At 42.4% G+C, this 20,047-nt stretch overlaps 1 protein-coding gene and 1 long non-coding RNA gene across 3 annotated transcripts in view; one reads left to right on the top strand and one right to left on the bottom strand.

Annotated features, from left to right (window-relative positions):
* The window catches only part of LOC109304690, a 19,301-nt gene extending 8,153 nt beyond the window's left edge, over nt 1-11,148 (bottom strand). Inside the window, exons 1-3 of one of the 2 annotated variants that reach the window (XR_002099452.1) lie at nt 10,354-11,148; nt 1,726-2,072; nt 1,481-1,538 (exon numbers count right to left, since the gene is read on the bottom strand). This is a non-coding gene — a long non-coding RNA (uncharacterized LOC109304690). The remainder of the gene's footprint in view (nt 1-1,480; nt 1,539-1,725; nt 2,073-10,353) is intronic. The other variant, XR_002099451.1, reaches the window with a different exon arrangement.
* On the top strand, nt 9,969-15,885 carry LOC109304689 (cytochrome c oxidase protein 20 homolog). The gene is made up of 4 exons (XM_019527441.1): nt 9,969-10,079; nt 14,363-14,477; nt 14,625-14,688; nt 15,259-15,885. The coding sequence occupies exons 1-4, from the start codon at nt 10,047-10,049 to the stop codon at nt 15,395-15,397; spliced, it is 351 nt and encodes a 116-aa protein (XP_019382986.1). The 5' UTR covers nt 9,969-10,046; the 3' UTR covers nt 15,398-15,885.
* Nucleotides 15,886-20,047: the final 4,162 nt, after the last annotated feature.

Raw genomic sequence — 20,047 nt, 5'->3', positions numbered from 1 at the left:
GGGTCCAGCAGTGGTGGGTCCGGCAGTCACAGCAAGGGCCTGCAGAACAAGCAGGGCTGTGTCACACAGTCCTCGCTTGCACCCCTGCTGCCAGAAAGCTATGTTCAGCAGAGCCCAGGGGTCCCAAATTCTGACACAGGCAACTTCAGGTAGCCCAATGAGCCAGACAGAACAGCACAGCAGGCCAAGTCCAGCCTGTGGGCTACATGTTTGACAACCCTGGCAGGAAAGAATAGGAGCATTAGCTCTACAGTAACAATTCACAAGAGGCAATGCATCATGTTAAGAAAATACACTCACTAAAGTTATTGTTTACCTGTTATTTCTGTTACAGTAGTGAAAATTGGTAACCTTTTTGTGATTATTGATTTTTTTCCCCCCACCAATCTGCCATGCTGTTTAATCCAAATGGCTATGGCCAAAATTGAGGCAATGGTATTAAGTGCCTTATAAAACATGGAAGATACCAAATTTTAGCTGTTTTTTGGAATTATAAACTTCATTGCTAAACAAGAAAGAAAGATTTCTATACCTTCCTAACTTTCTGCTATCTGACACCACCAGAGAAGGAAAACTGCCTTATCTGCACATCAAAGGGCAACTCATACAAAGGGACGTCATGGACCCAGAGGAATATCCATCCACCTTCAGCTTCCTTTGTGCAAAATGAAGTTTATTTTCTACCTAAGGGGACTTTTACCATCTTTAATCTCCCTTCAGCATGAAGAAGGGTGCGTGTGCCCAAAAGCTTGCAGAAAGACTATTTTTTTTGCTAGTTTCTAGTTTGTCTAATGAAAGGTATCACCTCCGAACCAAGAGTTTTAGAGTTTTGAGTTCCTTATAAAACACAACATATTTTAGATAAATTGATTGCTATATATCTCAAGAATTGTTGCAAAAGCAACCTGAAGCTGCTCCATCTTTTTGTTTGCTTGGAGCAGCAACAGTTTCCAAAGCAGTACTGAGCTTGTCCTTGGCTACACTTGTAGCTAAACTGTTCATCACTAAGTTCAGCGGCACCCATTTTCAGGGACAGGTATTTTGAACAGTGCAGACAAGGATAAAAAGATGATTCCCAATAAGTCTTTTTGCTTCCCATTTGGTAAATTTGATATTCTAATTTTACAAACGTACCTGCCATTTTGCAATTTGATATTGTATATTGTAATACTGTGTATATATATATTTTTTTAAACATTTTTTTTTTAATTTAAACTGAAATTTGATGGTAAAGATAAAAAAAGATTAAATGCTGCTTTAAGTGAATGTAGTGCTCTACTGAGTTGGTTTACTGAAGACAATAGTTGCCATTAGCAGTCCACAGAAAAATAGGACTGGAAAGGACTTCCAGAGGTTATCTAGTCCAACTCCCTGCCTAGGTATACTGACCCCAAATGAAACAGTGCCAGACAGGGAGAAAGGTCCTGTGATCTAGGTTGTTAAATTGTGTGTTCAAAATAACAAGATTAAAAAAATTCACCTTGTAGTAACCAGTGCAGAATCAGGATCCAGCTGTCATGACCACTTTTAAAGAATTGCTATGGTAAAAATAAACATCATGGTTTTTGTCAATAAAAGTACCTGCTGTTTTTACTGCTTGGATTCAGATTTACATTTCAACCTCCATACCCATTGACATGTTTGCACTTTTACACGCGTTGAAAACCAGTAGCTTTTATGACAGGTGTTGCAGAGAGGAAGAGCCTGCCACGTTGAGCGACTCACCACAGACGCCGGGATCACAAGCCGATGGGCTGCCGGCAGCAGAAGAATGGAGTGAGCACATGCCTCTGGCATGGGCATACCTCGTAATTGCATGCCAGCACTGATTCACAGGGCAGAACACAGGCACTGGTTTAAAACTGCTGCAGGACAACACCGGGGGGAACCAGAAGTGAGTTCCACACTGCAGCCAGAGCAGAGTGAGAAGGTGGCTTGTGCCAGCAGGGGCGACTGGTAGCAGAGTGTAGAGAGGCTGAGCACCAAAGCAGAGTCGGAGGTGTCAGCATACTTACTGGAGCAGCGTCCATAGGAGACAAGCGCCAATGATCAGAGTTGGATCGATGGCAAACCTGAAAGACAAAAAGGAAAAGAAGAATAGTGAAACCGTGAGTAAGACAGCACAGACTGCGTTTAGGCGGGTCCAAGCCCAACATTCCCAGCATAGAGAAAAGGCATGCATGACTGAATAGGAATAGAGATACTCATTGTGGATATTATCACTTCTAGCACACAACACTGTTACTGTGGCAGACTCTTATAACTGAGCGAGGCAAACAAATATACATCAAACTCGACATACACCATCTGGGTGGCATTAGGTGGACTGTAGGGGAGGCAGAGCCCAGGCCCAAGCTACAGCGTATGTACGTGTAAAGACGCTGAAGGATGAGAGGTCAACATCATCCTCCCCAAGATTATTTTACATTCACATGTAGCAGGCAAGAACCCTCAGCGATTTTAACAATCTACACTGGCAGCAAAACTGTCGGCCCGTAAAATAGTGGACAGTGCAGGCCGGGTGGAAAAATCTAAGCGGTAGGCCAAAGATTGGCACGAAAGATTACAACAAGGTAAAAATATACATATATTTTTGATCCCAGTAAAATTTTGAGAAGGCACATATAGCAGGCCTAGGCCCAGGCCCAGGCAGGGCCATAACACCCCCTTGTGGCCAAGTGACCCCTGCTCCACTCCAGCTTCTCAGGGTCCCCTCCCTCTTCTACCTCACTGCCATACTTTGAGGTATCTTGTAATACTTAAGGAGACTGGCCCTCAGTCTCACAGTAAATCTCCATCCCTCTGCTATCTATTTTTTCATGTGCCTGGCTGGCACTAATCTGACTCCTTAAATCATGGCCCTCCTCATCCTATCCATGCCTTAGGGCCCCACTATTTTAAAGACAATAATTGTAGCCTCTACCTCCCCTGCCCATGCCTCACAGATGTTACTAAATATCACTTTGGGGGCCCCCCTGGCTCTACCACAACACTTGGCCCCCTCAGGTCTCCAGCCTTTGTTGGGGCTTCAGCCTTTCTCTGGCTGTGCCTCCTCAGCTCAAGTCCACTGCCTTAGCCCCAGCCCTGGTCTTGCCCACTCAGGGCACGGGCTCTGGCCCTCTGTGATAGCCTGCTCCGTCTCTCACCCTCCCTCACCCTTTTTCAGAGCTTGAAACCCTGAGTGCCTAGTATGTGGCACCCTGGTATGTGGCCTCCAATCATACCATGCGGGCACAATCTGGTCGTCCGGTGTTAAATTTTCCATAACACAAATATAAGCCAACCTCTTCCAAACTAAAATTTATCCTCGCTCAGGGTCAATACCCCCACTCCAAGCCATACCTCCCAGCTTCCTAGGATAGCTTGGGTGTCTGTGGGCTGTTTTGCTGAAGTCCTTCTCTCCCAGGAGCTCGTGTCTGCATCCTGCATGGCCAAACTGCCTTTCTTTCTTCCTGCACTGGTTTTATAGGCCTCTAAGCACTGCCCCTTCTGGTCAGGTGGTTCCTCAGCCACCCACAGGGATTTCCGCTTTGCCTTCTCTCTGCTGCAGCCCTGCATAGCAAGCTTAATCCATTGCACTCTTTACTTCAAGTGACAGGAGCTTCTGGCTCCCTGTAACAAGACATAATCGCTGATGCAGGTTTAGTACCCCCCCAAATACAGGAAAGACTTCATTATGGGAACAATATAAGGAAGAATAAAGTAACCTTTAGCAGGCTTAAAGTATTCATTATTTAGTTTTATAATGTGAAGAAAAAAATTGGTTACTAAAATTTACATTAGTTCTTCAATGGCAAAGAAGTAAAATGGAAATATTCTAGTTCATTTTGCAACATATTCACTATCTTTATGAAAAGAAAATTCTTGCACAATCAGGTGCTCTGAAATGGACCTGGAACCCCAGAAGGACTTTCCCAGAGGGGCTGATCTAGACTGGCCAACATAACAATGCCTAAACCACCTGTGCTTGAAAACTGGAAAATAGAAAACAAACATGATCAAATGGGGCTACTCTAGTGACACAAATATATGCAAGCGTGGTAAAGCCCAGGCTATGGAGCACCTGCTTATTTGCCGAGTCCTTGGTGAGATCTGTAAGAAGGACCTTGCTGCAGCAAGGGAAAGAGCCATCACTTGCGCACGATTATGGAAAAACAGGAAAAGAACATCTTTCAACAGACATTTTGATATATTCAGAAGTCTCCGATATCCCAGTTCATTGTAGATGAGATGAGGCATCAGTGGATCCAGGGTGGTTGCAGTGGTACACTCACACCCCCCTTTTGATCCCTGCTTTACTCAAACTCAAATCCAACTGCATGGGAGGAGCAGAAGCCATTCTGTTCAGGCAGCGCTGAACGAATCAATTGACTTCATGGCTCACTGTCATGTCCATGATTCCTGCTCATCTCTCTCCACTCCACAGACATTAAAACCCCCACTATTGCCACCCCCGCCGTGTCAAAAACTGAGACACAAACTCTTAAAAATCAAGCGATGTGGCATGGCATGTAAATCATGAGATACTATTTTTGAAGGGGGGTGGGGACTGTGGGTGTATGTGTGGAGTTTGAAGCCCAGGGAGCGCAGGTCCCTGCACACCCTGGCAGGATGCAGGGTACTGTGGGTCAGGAGTGATGGGCATCAGCAGGGCTGGGGAGGCTGTGTCTTGGGTGTGAGCAGCAGACACACAGACACCCAAAGACAGACACACAGATGGGTCATGTGACAGAGCCATGGGTGACTGGTCCAGAGGCATGGGGGGGGTGGGGGAGGGAGATGGCTCTCCATCACTGCATGCATCCCCCACGGGAGACACGGGGGTACATGCCCCCGGATCTGTGCAGAGCAGAGGCAGGCTGGGGCTCTGTGCCCTCCTGCCTTTGCCCCAGGAGCCATGCAATGCCATGTGTGCATCTTGCTGCCCATTGGGTGGGCAGGGGACAAGTGGTGTGTCCAGCAGGCAGCTTGGCAGGCAGCAAGAGGCATACATGGAGTCACACAGCTCCCGGGGCTAAGGCAGCAGGGTGCAGAGCCCCAGCCTGCCTCTGCCCTGCACACAAATGCAGGGAGCACATGCCCCCCCATGCCTCTCTTGGGGGTGCATACAGCGTGGGCAGCATTCACCCTCCCTCCATGCCTCTAAACGAGCTGCCTGCAGCTCTGTCACACAATTTGCCCTGGCCCCATTCACCATGGCCCCGGCCCCATTCCCTGTGAGGTCTTTGATCTGTGCCCCCCTGCCCCTCCCCCTCCACAGACTTACCAGCTGGGCACTCTCCACACACACCAGAAGAAAAAATCCTGAGACTGGAAGCTTCTATCCCGAGATCATGAGTCAGAGTTAATTTGACTTGGAAATAGGGGATCTCAATTTTTTTGTGAGAGCTGGCATTACTGCAACCCTCTCTCCTTTTTAAGAGTCCTGATGTTCCATTAATCAAATTATCCTTTCTCCTGTAATTGTGTTGTTTCTTAGCCATTCCTGGTAATGTCACTCTTCTGTTTTACAGTCCTACAGATTGTTTAGCTCTAGCTGAAAACCTTACCTCAAGTGTTGTAATATTAACTCAGATGTAGAAATGACTGAGTGAAATACTGAAGGCACTGTCAAGATGCTCAGTCTGAATCAGAGTTGTACACATAATAAATACAGGACTAATGACCCAATATCTTTTGACAATTTTTTGCCCATTTTGTTGTGTTTTTTTAAATCTTATATATACCCTAGGAAATTAGTGCCCATTCCAATAATTATATTTGTTTTTGCTTTTATCTTAAACTGAATAAGGTAATGCTAGCCTCCTAATATATTAGTAAAACTTCTAGTTTCTCTTTAACTAGAGAACAAAGTGTTGTGTTGTATGTGTTGATGATGATGCACCACATCATCTGCACTCCCCTTTTCAAAATCTTAGGTCTGCCCACGAGTTGAGGAAATTAAGGAGCCTTGTATTTCTTGGTCATCTACATATATTCACAGAAGCTGAAAATTCAAAACAGAGGAGTTTATACGAAGTAACTTGTTGGCTTTATTTCAGTTCCATGTGAACATAAACCCACATCACAAAAAGCCACCATAATAACTATGGTTAAAAGGCATACTTGATTGTTGTCCCAGTAGGCAGGACAGGAAAGAATCAGAACACAAAAACAGAAAAGAGCTGGTCTTTTCTGCTCTCAGGAAGAAGCATGGCTACAGTGGTATGAGGTTACCCTGCTTACGCTTGAATTGTGTGTTGATCTAGCACTTTATATGAATACCATAGTCACTTAAAATAAAATGATAAAAAAAAATCTGGAAAATAGATCTACCCATCTAAAAAGTGTGAAGGCAGTAATTACACTATAATGTCTAGATATGAGTAGAAAATGTAAATCTATACAAACTACCTGTTACTAAATAACAAATAAAATGTTGTTTCCTGTATAGTAGATGCTTGTATACGCTTATTTTGCATTATATTCTGCTATGGCTTCATAAAAAGAAAAAAAACAAAGTATCACTTGATCAGTTAAATATTGTTGAAAGTGGTAATGGCTGCCATCAAGTAGGTCTTTAATTTATAAAGGATCACAGACCCTGATCCTTTCAGGGACCCTGACCACGCTAATGAATGTGCTACGCACTTTTCTTCCAGGCTAAAGAGAAGAGTTAAATTCCTTCCATGTAGTGATAAATGAAGATGATAGAAGGCTATTGCACAAGGTACTGCACTGCATAAAAAGCTGAAACTAGGTACTGCCAGAGAATCTGAGAGGTTTTGCCGGGGGGACTGGTTTGGTTGCTAGGGAATTGTTTGGCAACCTCTGTGTTCAAGAAAACACAACAGCAAAAATGGAAGTCATGCGTATGTCTCTGAGATGGAAAGAGGTATCGCTCCTAGACATGACACTAGATGGTATAAGGATTTTTGAGTAAAAAAGCTGTCTGCTGGTTTTTCTTTTTTTAATAAACACGGTTACACCAAAGAAGATACATGACTTACATTACCAATTTTTATCCACTTAATAGAAAAAGAATGCCATGCCCCAAGTCCCTCCAAGGCTGGGTTAAACCAAGCTAACACTCTCAGCCCAAACAATCTGGCAGGGCTTCACCAGCATCATCTATCAATTTGGCAATACAGCACATAACCTATTTGCTTTTTATGCTCACAGCCAGATGGACATAGTGAAGGAATTCTTTACCAATGTTTCTTGACAATGGTAGTCTAACTGAATTTAAAAACCATGGAACCAGAATTTTTGCAATTATTGATGCCTTCTTTTTTTCTAAGTGACTTATTTAACAAAGGGTAATTAAATAATTTAAATAGTTTCATGTTCCTCATCCAAAAACAGGATTACGACTACTGCCATAAAACAACACTCATGTTTTACACTGAGTTTCATACATGCAATCATGCTGTAATCTAAAGTACTATTATTCCTTTTAATGCTTCCTTCCCATTTCTATCCATCTAAGAATATTACTTTTCACAACTGCCTCATGTGCCAAATAAATTCATGTTTAATCAAATATTATTCATAAGTATAAAGGCATGTGAAAAAGAATTCCCATTCAGAATATGGACCTATTCACACTCAGCACCCCCCACTCTAACATAACGCTATTATCTCTTATTAGTAGTCAAGTCTAACACAGTACAAGGAAAAAAAAACAGTCCTTGTCACGTTACAGAAACAATGACTATATTAGATCAAGCAAGTAAATGAGATTACAAAGGGAAGAGAAAAAAATGACTATACTGTGATTTTGCTAGAATAGGCTTGAATGCAGTTTATGTTTGTAGAGCATTCAGAAATAGAACAAATTACATATTCATAAAGAGACGAAAGGAACATTTGATTTGTTTTAATTATTGCTGGCTGTCAGACAAAAGCTTATTATAAAACAGGCAAACAAAAGGTTCTGTACTTATATACTTTGGTACGCAATAACGCTGCTAGAAAAATTTGCTGTTTCAAAGCAATAATACTTTTTTTTTCATTTTGTTCTTCCAAAATGTTTACTTCTTTTGTCAATACACCTAATGAGCTATAACAAATGTATTTATTTTTCTTCATTTTCTCTGGTTAATCTTGGACATACCACCATATTGCATACATTTATATTACAGTCCTCACTGTTTGAAAAATCAATTCTTAAAATGCCACTGCATTTTAAAAACTGATTTAAAAAATAAAAGCATACACTGCAAACTCTCAAGAGAGAGACTTTTACCATTAGGTTTCTGTGGGTGCATTTACACAAAACGCTTAACACGCAGTTCTACTGCGCCTTAGCGCACATGGCAAAAACCATGCTAATACGCTAATGTGCAGTAATATTAGTCTGCTGTGCATTAAGCTTCATACAAAAAGCATGTGATTGCACTAATGCACGGTACAACAGCCTACTGTGCATTTTAGTACTTGACTATACAAGTACTAAATTTAACATGCTGTAGACACTGTGCATTAATGAATATGTAGATATGCCCGGTTTAACATAATTTACTTGTAATGAAGTGATAATGAATAGGTGATAATATAGATGTACAGTTTTCCAAGTAATGTATTTTATCTATCATAATTCAAACTATTTCTGACTTTTTAAAACTGATATCCAATACCTATCAGGATTTCCTCATATTTTGAGCTGGCCTGCAGATGCTTGAGACGGTGAACCTGTGAAAGAGAAAGTGGCTTATTACTAACAGCACTCCTCCATCCCAAAATGTGTGAAAATTTAAGTAATTGATACCACTACTCTCTAGCTGCTTCAAAAATTTTTAAAAATTTGATAAGCAGTGCTGTGTATTTCTCTTTTCCATTTAAATGTCTTCATTGCTAGAAGGAAAGAATCCTATTTTTTAAATATTTAATGTTCTCAAGGATCTACTCACTATGTAGTAGGATCATTCTTAAAGCAAAGTATCCCTTTTTCCAGTCTGTCCAACTGAAAAACTCTGTTCTACTTTATTCAACATTCATCCATATTTGTCTCCTTGACATTACTACTTAGTTCACAAAAGCTAGCAATGTAAAAGACAAGGAATGCCCAATTTAGTTAACAGAGGACGGCTCCCTATTGCCTACGTGTCATTGTTTTGCCTAGCTTAGCTTTAAATCTACCACACAAAGAAACGTGCTTCAGCTGTTCTTCCTTGAGAAACAATTATTCCTGAGTCTAGAGTAAATATCACCATTAGGATGTTTTTCTTCAGAGTCTGTAGAAATTCTCTCTTAATCATCTGCCATTAATCCACATTACATCCCAACCTTACTCCAAATAAGTCCTCCCCTTTCTCAATGATTTCATCATTTAAGTGTTTCTATATGGCTGCATGCCATGTTCCCCTCTCCCATCCCAGGTACACATGTCTCAATCAGAAGCTTTGGCCTGTTTCTGTTTTTATTTTTATTTTTTTAAGCTTTTAGGGCCTTAGAATTCTTTGGCCCACTGACAGCATGGCACCAAGTAACCTCCCTGCCTGCCCTGTGCCACCACATTTACCACCCCCCACATAAAAGAAGGGGTGAGGTTGCGTGTCGTGGGGGAAAAACATGCAACTCCAGCGCCAACCCGACCGGGGGAAGCACACAAAGGGGCAGCAGAGGAGGAGAAAAACAGCCCCCACCTCCCCTCAGGGCTCGCCCAGCCGAGGCAGTTTACAACACTGGGCCCAACGGCCGCGCGCGCCGCCTGGGGCGGTGGGAGGGGCAGGAGCCAGCGGGCCAGGCCCCGCCCCCCTCCCGTGGCTCGCGCAGCATGTGCACGCGCGCGCGCGGCTGGAGGGAGGGAGGGACAGAGAAAGGGCGGGGCGGGCGCGCGCGCGCTACTCCGTGACCCATTTCACGGAACAAAGGATGTGGCTGGAATCTCAGCGCTAGACCTAAAATGGCGCCGGCGCGCAGCTCTCTCCCCCTCCCCCATCTCACCCCGCGCGGGCACCATAGAGACGGGGTAGCTAGAGCGGCTCCTCTTGGCGCCTTCTCTATCCAGCCCGGGCTCCGCCTCTCTGGTTGGAGGCTAGCGGGAGGGAGGGAGGAGTGACGTCATGGAGACCGAAGACAAGGAGGACGCCAAGAAGGTGCGGGGGGGCCGGAGTCGGCCCTCGGCTTCGTGGGCTTCCTCGGGTGGGCCCGGTGCGTGGCGGGAGCGCTGGAGCGGTCCCGGCGTGGGGAAGGGGGAGGTTGGGGGGAGCGGGAGAGGAGGAGGAAAGTCCGTGCCGCGCATGCGTACAACGGCCGTGGCTCATCCTTCTCCTCTGCGTGCGCACGCTGTGCAGCCGCGTCGCCCCGCTCGTGGCCCAGCTGGAGGGTGGCTCTGGCCGGGAGGAGCCCCGGGGCGTGCGGGGCTGTTACCTGTACTGATCTGCTTACGTCTTCAGGCAGAGCTGCCCCAGGCAGCAGCCACTGGTTCCGTCGGGGGCTGGGGGGCACCGCCTGGCTGGCTCTGCCATTGCTCTGCGGGCGCTAAGCACACGTTGACCTTCTGCATCATGTGGACCTGTCTGCCAGGCCAGGGAGGACGCTGTAGGGGGTGGGAAGTGACCTTGGGCGAGTGTGGGGCTGCCTTGTGCTTATCTGTTAATGTGTCCGGCCAGAATTTCACTAGGTGGCATCCACAAGCTCTTTTGACCTGGGGGGCATTTGGCACTGGCCCCCATGCTGTGCTCGGTGCCCCTTTCCCAAGGCATCAGGAGGAGTCGTTGCTATTAACGCATGACCACATTCCCTTCCTTTCTGTTATGATTTGTTGGACAAACAATGAAATTTGCCTGTTCAGGTGCTCCAGTGCTCTCGAAGATGTGCACCCGCTAAGCGTTGCCACTGATTTGTCCCAAGGAATCAGTAGACTTCTCTGTAATGGGCTCCCTTCTTAAGGGAGGCTTACAGTTTCTCAGTGCATGATCCCCCTTTAGCACATCAAATAGGCCTATGTCAGACGTTGGCAAAGAGTGAACAGAAAGGGAGAGTGAACTGGGTCTGATCAGGGTTTTTCCTCTCCCACTTGCAGCCTCCAGCATTGAAAATCTGTTAAGATCTTAAGTGTCGAAGATGGATATTATCATAGTTAGGGCTGGTCGCATCTAGTCCAGTTCCCTGCTCAAAACAGAACCATCCCCAACTAGATCATCCCAGCCAAAGCTTTGTCTAGCTGAGTCTTAAAAACCTCCAAGGATGGAGAGTCTCCAACCTCTCTGGGTTACCTGTTCCAGTGCTTTACTACCCTCCTAGTGGAAAAAAAACTTCCTAATCTCTAATCTAAATACCCCTTGCCACAATTTGAGACCATTGCTCCTTGTTCTGTTATTTGCCACCAGAGAACAGTCTAGCTCCATCCTCTTTCGAACCCCCCTTCATATTGCAAAGGGACAACAGGACTTCTCAGGGTTAAACCCACTTTATTGTCTTGTTCTAGTCAGGGTACCATGTGCCCCCAGGAAGGGCTAACGGCCCCCCATTGCCTTGGGCATCCATAGAAACTGAGTTTACTCTCACCTTCCCAAATTCAACCCCTACAGGAACAAGATCTGCTTGCCTTCCCCTTGCTAGGACAGTAGGCCTGTAAATTTCTATGGAATGATCTGTGGAATAAGGGATTCAGTATCCCCAAAGGTGACTCAATAAAGCCCCAGGTTAAAATTTTCCGTAGAGTGTTTTGTAGAGTGAGTATAGTACAGAGGGTCTGTGTTTTCTTTTATTTCTAACATCTCTTTTTTGGGGGAGCGGGGAGCAAAGTCCTGCAGCAGCAGACAAAAATAGCATTTTAAAACTATGAATCATAGGGTACATGTGCAGTGTGCGTGCCTCCTTAACTAAAAGCACTAGGGTATCAAAGGTCTATTTCCATGTATCACTATTTAAATTGTACCATATGTGATATGACTACATCGGGGTGTCAAACTCTTCTGGCCCTGTGGATCAAGCCCACAGACTAGCCACATGTACCAGAGGCAGTGGACAAGGTTGCTTTGGCATGGGCACCTCATGCCATGCACACTTCAGTCCAGGGCTTGTGCATGTAGCTGACATGGGGTGCACTCTGCATGAGGTGCCCACGCAGGCCCATTCCAGCCCAGGTGCTGGATTCGGTGTGCGCCCATGACTGGCCTCCTGTGCTGCATCCAGCCCCTGCAGCACTGACTCTGCACCATGTGTAGCACATTAGGTCAGAGTCATCACATGCTGTGTGCAACACACATGGCCAGTCAGTCGAAGACCCACAGGATGGATCGTAGAACATGGGCCAGATGCTGCCCATGAGTCATATCTTTGACCGCCTTGGACTACACAGCTTAAGAGCCAAATCCTCTATGTTTCAGTTGCACAAGTTGATTTGGTCCTAAGTATCAGTTGTTTTATGGATTAAAACTTTCCATAATGGGTCTTCTATACTTGGTATGTACGTCCTAATATTTTTAGGATCAGCATCACATAGCAACTTACTTATGCCTCACAATAAATTGTATCTTCTGTACAATCATATGTTGGTCACATACAGTTCCATTTCAGAATTTTTAATTAAATGATGCTAATTGACTTTATAATTACTGTGCACACTGTATCGAAGACCTAAAGATTTTAAAGCAACAACACAGAAAAATGCAGAAACTTTTTGTGCATAATGAACAAATACATTTAACTGAAGGAAATGCAACAGTTCCATCCTAAGTCTGTCCCATGCCACTATTGGGGCCTTTTAATATATGTCATTTTATTGTCTAACTTTATTCAGAACAGAAGATAGACAGGGATACATATAGAAGCTCTTATTAATGTAACATTATAAGTGCTTGTATCAGTTGACAGTAGTCTTGGTAATATTTCTTCCAATCACCAATTTTGACTTACAGAAAAACTTTTTTTTCTAATGATTTTAGCACAAGACCCTCGAGGACCAGCATCTAAGGCTGATCAACACTGCTTTTTACTTGGACTTTCAAAAGGATGTTGCTCAGTTCCCTAAGGCCCCTGAGAAAGTCCAAGCCTGCATAAAGAATTGTTTCTTTTTTATAAAGAGTTGTGTTAGAGATTATTTGTGGAAGAATTATGTTGATCCACATGGAGATTGCTCTATTATAAAATATGTATTCAGTTTGAAGAAGGCCCTAATTTTTTTTTAATAATCTACCTGTTTCAGTCTATAAAATGACTTAGGTTGGTAACTACATTGTCAGTTAATAACCATCACCATTTTTTTAGACAAAAATATTTTTATTTTAGAATTTCCAAGGGTCTTTCTGTACTCATTATCATTCTCTTGAGAACGTAAATTAAGATATTGGTTATTTATCATATTAAATTAGATGGATGGTCAGAGGATGGTTATAATGAAGGACTGAATGGTTCTGCTCAAATTATCTCCTACTAGCACAGTTCTCACAGTGTTAGCTAGTTCGGGGGTGCTTGTGTAGCACAGCCAGCTATCACAGTAAATGGCAGTCAAATGTGCTTGAAGAATTAATAAATTAAGTCAGAAGACTGCAGTTCTAGTGTTGACACTATACATCTTGTGCTAGAGTAATAGCTATACAACTGAAATTCTCAGTGCCATAGCCAGTGTGTCAAAAACATGGCTGCTACTGATTATTTTCATCTGTATATCTCACAGTATTAACTGGAGTTGATTAGTGTTATCGTCATTGTAAAGTAGGCCAAGTAAAGATATGAAGCAATATGTATAAAAGCAATGATTGATAAGATAAATAAAGATAATGGTTGGTAAAGCATGGGTCAGTGATCTTGGAGTTTGTTGCAAGCTGTGCTACAAACATCTTTCATGATAAATAACCTTGAAAGTCCTGGGTATTTTTGTTACAAGGAGATAAAATTAGCCTTCCAGTGGATTGAGATGACATACTTAATGCTAGAATGTTATATAGTATGTTGATATAATGGAACTACACCGGAAATGTATTATGACTTAATTAAAATCAGCTTAATTTATGAGGGCTTACAGTGAATGAATGTTTCTGATAAAGTGTTCAGATTGTACTTCAGGTGCACTGAATTACACAAAGAGCCAGAATCATTGCTTTGATTCAACTTGCTGCTCTTTCTGAACTATGCCAAGGATAAATTTGACCTGTCTGTTTTAATGGCATGGTGTTTCATATGGTGGTGCTTTGTTTGGTTAAAAACAAAAATAGCTGAGATTGTTTAAAGTTTTGAGGAGTTAAAATAAAAAATATATTTTTGTGTAACAAATATGTGTATAGAGAACCTGTTTGTGTGTTTGGGGGGAGAAGGGATTAATAAAAATGAAAAAGAGTTGAAGGGTTTAATTACAGTGCATCCTTTCTTCAAAAAATACTGGCCTAAGACTAAATATTTTCATAACTGATTTTTTTTTTTTTTTTTATTTTAGTCCTTTAAGATTTTAGGAATCCTTGATGTCCAGAAAGTCCCCTGTGCACGAGAATCAATACTCTATGGATCACTGGGATCTTTAGTTGTGGGCACTGGATATTTTTTAGCCACCAGTGAGTATTCATTCATTATCATTACTTCTTTTACATTTTTGGCAAGAAGTCTGAAAAAAATCAAGTAAAAATATTACACTCTTCTAGTTAATGAAATCATACAATTTTGCTTGTATTTCACTTTCTGCTTTTTATTTTTCCTTTCAGGTAGAGTGAAAAGATCTTTTGACTTTGGAGTAGGAGGTTTTATTTTAACAACCTTAGGATATTGGTATGTAAAGTGTTCCTTCATTCTGACAGGCTGAAAACGTTTTCATAAAATCTTAGGCTGCTTCTGTGATCTTTCATGCTGTTCTGCCTACATGATGCTGTTAGCCATGTGGCCTTCCACCCCATTTATACGCGTTCCCAAAACTTACGCCTTCAGAAATGTTAAAAGTTTAACGTATACATTACAAAAATATTACAAATACATTTAAAAAATCATCACTACATTTAAATGATTTTCCAAGAAATCAGACACCCTTGTCCTATTCTTAACTTTTCACTTTTCATCTGTGTCTGTTGTAATGTCTTCTCATTCTGACTTAAACTTTGATCTTGCAAAGACCTGAAGATGTAATATTCTTTACATATATGAGTAGTCTTCTTTGCAATTAGTGGAACTTCTTACATGTTTAAAATAATGTGTGTGCTGTGCCAGTACTTGCATAAATGCTGATAAACTTTAACATTATAAAATGCCTGGTATATATGGTTTCAGCACTAAGCATTTGAACAGCTATTATACAATGCCATCACTCAAGTGAAGCAAGGAATCATGGTTTGTTTTTTCTTCAAGGTTCTATTGCAGATACAATTATGCAAAACTAAGGATTCAACAAAGAATTATCCAAGAAGGAATAAAAAACAAGATTATATATGAAGGCACTCAGTTTGACCCGGTTATAAAAGAAAAGAACAATCAAAGTGGCAATTAACCTATTATTGAGGGACACAGTGAACAAGTGCAGTTTGGTGGGTCCTTAAATGGCCTTCCGGGGTTACCTTTCCTTGTAAAATGAAGAAGAACAAATCAAATCTGTTAAACTACTGCCTCCCTCACCCCTCCCCACAACAAGCAGTTTAAAGAGAATATGTTAAAGAAAACAAATATGATTTTGTATGAGTCCAATAGAAATTACTAATTTTCAAGATTGCAGAGGACTAATGATGGTATTTCTGAATTGTTTGAACAGCATTGTATAACTCTGCTAAAATGACCTAGTTTTGGTACCATCGTTTTCCAACAAAAATAATATGTTTTCCATGTTATAACTTTCCTATATCTCTACATAAATCTGTACTCATTATTCATTCTTAAAATTAAATAGAGTTTATATGTCTGAAGCTGTTTCATAAAAAATGTGTTCCTGCTTGAACAGGAATATTCTGCCTTACTGCTGCAAAATAAATAATGGAAATGTTCCTGTGAGGTCCACTATATACTTCTTTGACTTCAGGTTGTACATTCAAAAAGTGGGGAAGATTTGTCAGTAGTGTATTGACATTCAGATTGATAAGCATGCATGGGACTAGTTTAGCTACCTTAAGCTGGGTTCATCTACATGAGATCTGTACTGTGGAGTAGACTAATTAGGTAAACATTGCTTGTCTACCTATGGGCCCCTGTTAGGCTGGAGTAAACTAACTCTGCAGGGGGGTAGCACTTGTAAATACAAGTACTATCCTGCTGCAGAATTTTCTACTCTGCAGCACCACATGTGTAGACACTGACAGGGCTGGCTGGGGCATTAGCATGCTTCACTGAGGGGGCTGCCTGCCAGGTAGCCCCACACAGAAGCTCCCTTGTGCCCTAGCCAGTCCCTCCACAGCATGTTGAGCTGGGAGCCCCGGCCTTGTGGGTTGATTCCCCAGGTCCACTGCCAACCAGAGCTGCTCCAACCCAGCTCTGTGCTGCAGACCTGGGTACACGTGCAAAATGTGCACCCGGAGCAATAAACTGGTGTGATAAGCACCAGAGTTTATTGCTTCACATTAATTGCATGTGTAGATGTGCCCACTAGAAATAAAATCATTTAACTAAATTCATGAACAGGACTCTGAACTACTCTTTTTGCAACTCACGTTTCATAGTTTCTAGGGTCGGAAGGGACCTAAGTAGATCATCTAGTCCGATCCCCTGCCATGGCAGGAAAGAGTACTGGGGTCAAACGACCCCAGCAAGGTGTTCATCTAGCCTGCTCGTCTTAAAGACCCCCAGGGTAGGAGCCAGCACCACTTCTCTTGGAAGTCGGTTCCAGATCCTAGCCGCCCTGACCGTGAAGTAGCGCCTCCTGATACCTAGCCTAAATCTACCCTCTGCCAGCTTGTGACTGTTATTCCTGGTCACTCCTGGTAGTGGTTGGGGGAACAGGGACTCCCCGAATGCCTGCTGGTCCCCTCTGACTAGTTTGTAACAGGCCACTAGATCCCCCCTCAGCCTTCTCTTATAGAGGCTGAACAGGTTCAGGTCCCGTAGCCTGTCATCATAGGGCCTGCCCTGCTGCCTCCTGATCATGCGAGTGGGCCCTTCTCTGGACCCTCTCCATGATGTCCACATCTCTCCTGAAGTGCAGCGCCCAGAACTGGATGCAGTACTCCAGCTGCGGCCTGACCAGTGTCGCATAGAGGGGAAGTATCACCTCCTTGGACCTGCTTGAGATGCATCTGTGGATCCATGACAAGGTACAGTTGGCCTTCCTGACTGCATCCCCACACTGCCGGCCCACGTTCATCTTGGAGTCAATATTTGGGAAGTTAAAGAGTAAGACTACGTTTCATTTTAAAAAGAGTTTGTTTAATAATCTTTTATTAAATAAATAAACAAGCCAATTTCTGCATATACTCAAGTGATCTTGCAATGCATTTTTTTCCTGGGTTTCCATAGTTCACCAAGAAATCGGTATATGTTCTCACACTTAGCAGTCACAGAAAGCCATCCCAAGTCAGAAAGGGAAGCATTTCTAGTCTAATTTTGCAGTTTTCCCTCTCCCTAGGCTTCTGTCCAAGCTAGTTGCAACATAAAGCAATTAAGAATGACACTGGAGAAGCTCACTAAATATCAAACAGTGCTTAACAAACTTATTTTAATATATAGCTGAGTTTCTTTCCCATCTGACAGAACAGAGAAAGTATAAAAAACCGGAAAGTATAAAGCAATTTCAGCCTAAGTTTAGAAGTTGGAGCTTTTTGGGTTGATGGGTCCTAGTTAAGGTAGAAAGACAAAAGTTTGCAAGTGAGAATTCACACTTAGTAAAGAGTGGTGATTGGAAAGGAGTGAGGTACTACCGAGCCTTGGTCACTAAGGGTTAACACAAAGCAGTGATCAGTAATTAGAGATGAGTTTTTCCAACAAAATAATGGCATCTGTGGGAATAACTAACAAAATGTTATAATGTAATATTTTATTAAGATTCAAATCAAAGAGGCTGTATGTGTTGATTGACTGGCTAACCTGTTATCTAGGGTCTTCAGAGGTGTTAGATACCACACTAAATTGAGGAAAAAGGGTGTTGACCCAACTGGACTGGAGTGGCAGGTAACATGCTTACCTAATGCAATAGATCTAATCAATAGTCGTATTTTTTTCTAAATTAATATACATTAATTAGTTAACCAGTCATATAAGGTTGAACTGTCTGTCAACTGAGAAATGTATAATTAGGCTCCATATACTCATGCCAAGGTGACTTACCATTTAGACCCTTACATTTACATTTTAGCTTTTAAATATTTTTTTTATTGTTTTTGTCATTGGCTTATTGAAGATACCCTTCCATTGAACTGAGAATACCTCCAATTGACAAACAACAGGAAATAGCAAGGAAAAAATTAAAAATACCAATACTTCACTATTTTTGAGAGGGGAAGAAGGTGTTAATATTCCCTGCTGCCCTTTCAGCAGCAGTTTGAGTGTTTGAAATTATTCCTTTCCTTCTGCCAAGTTACCATGCAGCTTTTCAGCAGCTGTCTAAGGTCCTGTAGCTGCTATCTCACTTTCTATTGTTAAAACAAAGCTGGAAACTCTTCAGTTTTCTAAATTTAGTTTCCAATCCCTAAAAACACTTACACAGGTGGAAATTATTACACATTTAAGTCATCTTCCAAAGCTGATTGGGGCAACTCCAGATGTATAAATGTTTGCAGGAGTACCATCTTAGTTTTCATTAGACTTGCATTTATTTATAGAGCAGTACTATGTAAGGGCCCCTCTGTGCTAGCTGCTCTACGAGTGGAGTGAAAAATGGTCTCAGTCATAAAGTGTGTACAAGACAGACAAAGGTTGGGCAGAAGGCATGAAACATAGAAGGAAAGTGAACAACACAAGGGTTTGAGTGCTACAATTATAAATAAATAAATATACTTGAGTTGGAAATTTGCCATGAGGGAAGTAGCTAAATGGAAGGCCAAAAAGAAGAAAGAGGCACAATGAAGGGGAGGAAGTAAGAAAGAATGGGAGCAGTAGCAGTGAAGGTGAAGCGAAAGCCGAGTGGCGTAGAACAGGGGGAGGTATTCAAGGTAAAAGCTAGAAAGAAGTGTACCAACTGTAGCTGCTTCACTGTCAGCCATAGAAAAACATTGGAAGTGATTGTTGGGTCACAAACCACTGTTGAAAGAGTGGCTGGGCTTCTGAGGAACCGAAGGAAAGAAAAGGGAGTCGGTGGCACCTTGATAATTATAATCAAAGCAAGCAGGGAGAAGTGCTCTTCTCTGTTAACAATTTTCCTATATGCTACCAGAAATTATCTTTCAAAATGGAAATAAATTATAATGTTTCCTATGCTGTTACTTTTAAGAATATGGGTCATTAGTGTTAATAGCTAATACTAGTAAGAGACTTAAGAACATACTCATGCATACTACAGAATCCTGCTAACCTAACCAGTAACAATCTATATTTAGGCTTTCACCTTCCAGTGTTCAAATTTGAAATCATGTATCTTATACAAAAACAGATACTGGGGACTTACACCATCCTGTCACCTGTACATCCTTGGATCTAGGGTATGACTATTTAATAGAATTTAGGTTTTGTTTATTTTGGGCTTTGTTTTTTAAGGTATGGCTTGTATGTATATAGTTAACATCTGGTTAATAACTATAGTAGCTAGTCATGTTTTTGTATGGCCAGAGACCTAAACCATGCCCTTTGTCTGCTGCCATATGATATTACTCTGCCAAAGTAAATTGGAGGGGTGAGCAGGTTTTGTTTCATTAAAGGTAGTTTGTATATGGATACAAACAAACCTCTATTGACAAAATTAGAGTTCTGTTAAAATAATCCATAATGTAGACTAAGCCTTTGGTTAACACTGCACTGAAGCTAGGATCGCCTAACTTATGGGTTCCCAGCCTTTTTTATGCTGCGGACTGGCAAACCATGGACTGGAAGTGACTGCAGACCAGCATACTGTGGGCAGGCAGCCAACCCTTTTGGTTGGCTGCCAATCCACAGTATGCCCAGTCATTTCCGGACTTCCAGTCCAGCAGCCAGCCATCCTGCAGACCGGCAGCCAACAGGCCATGGCCCGGGGGCTGGAAACCCCTGGCTTAACTAACTGGATAGCTAGTTTAGCCTGGCCCCTTTC

Source organism: Gavialis gangeticus, unplaced genomic scaffold (assembly GCF_001723915.1).
Source record: "Gavialis gangeticus isolate Ggan-Ray unplaced genomic scaffold, GavGan_comp1, whole genome shotgun sequence".
Classification (NCBI taxonomy): domain Eukaryota; kingdom Metazoa; phylum Chordata; order Crocodylia; family Gavialidae; genus Gavialis; species Gavialis gangeticus.
The sequence above is the reverse complement of the archived record's forward strand: the minus strand, read 5'-3'. Positions and strand labels throughout refer to the sequence as shown.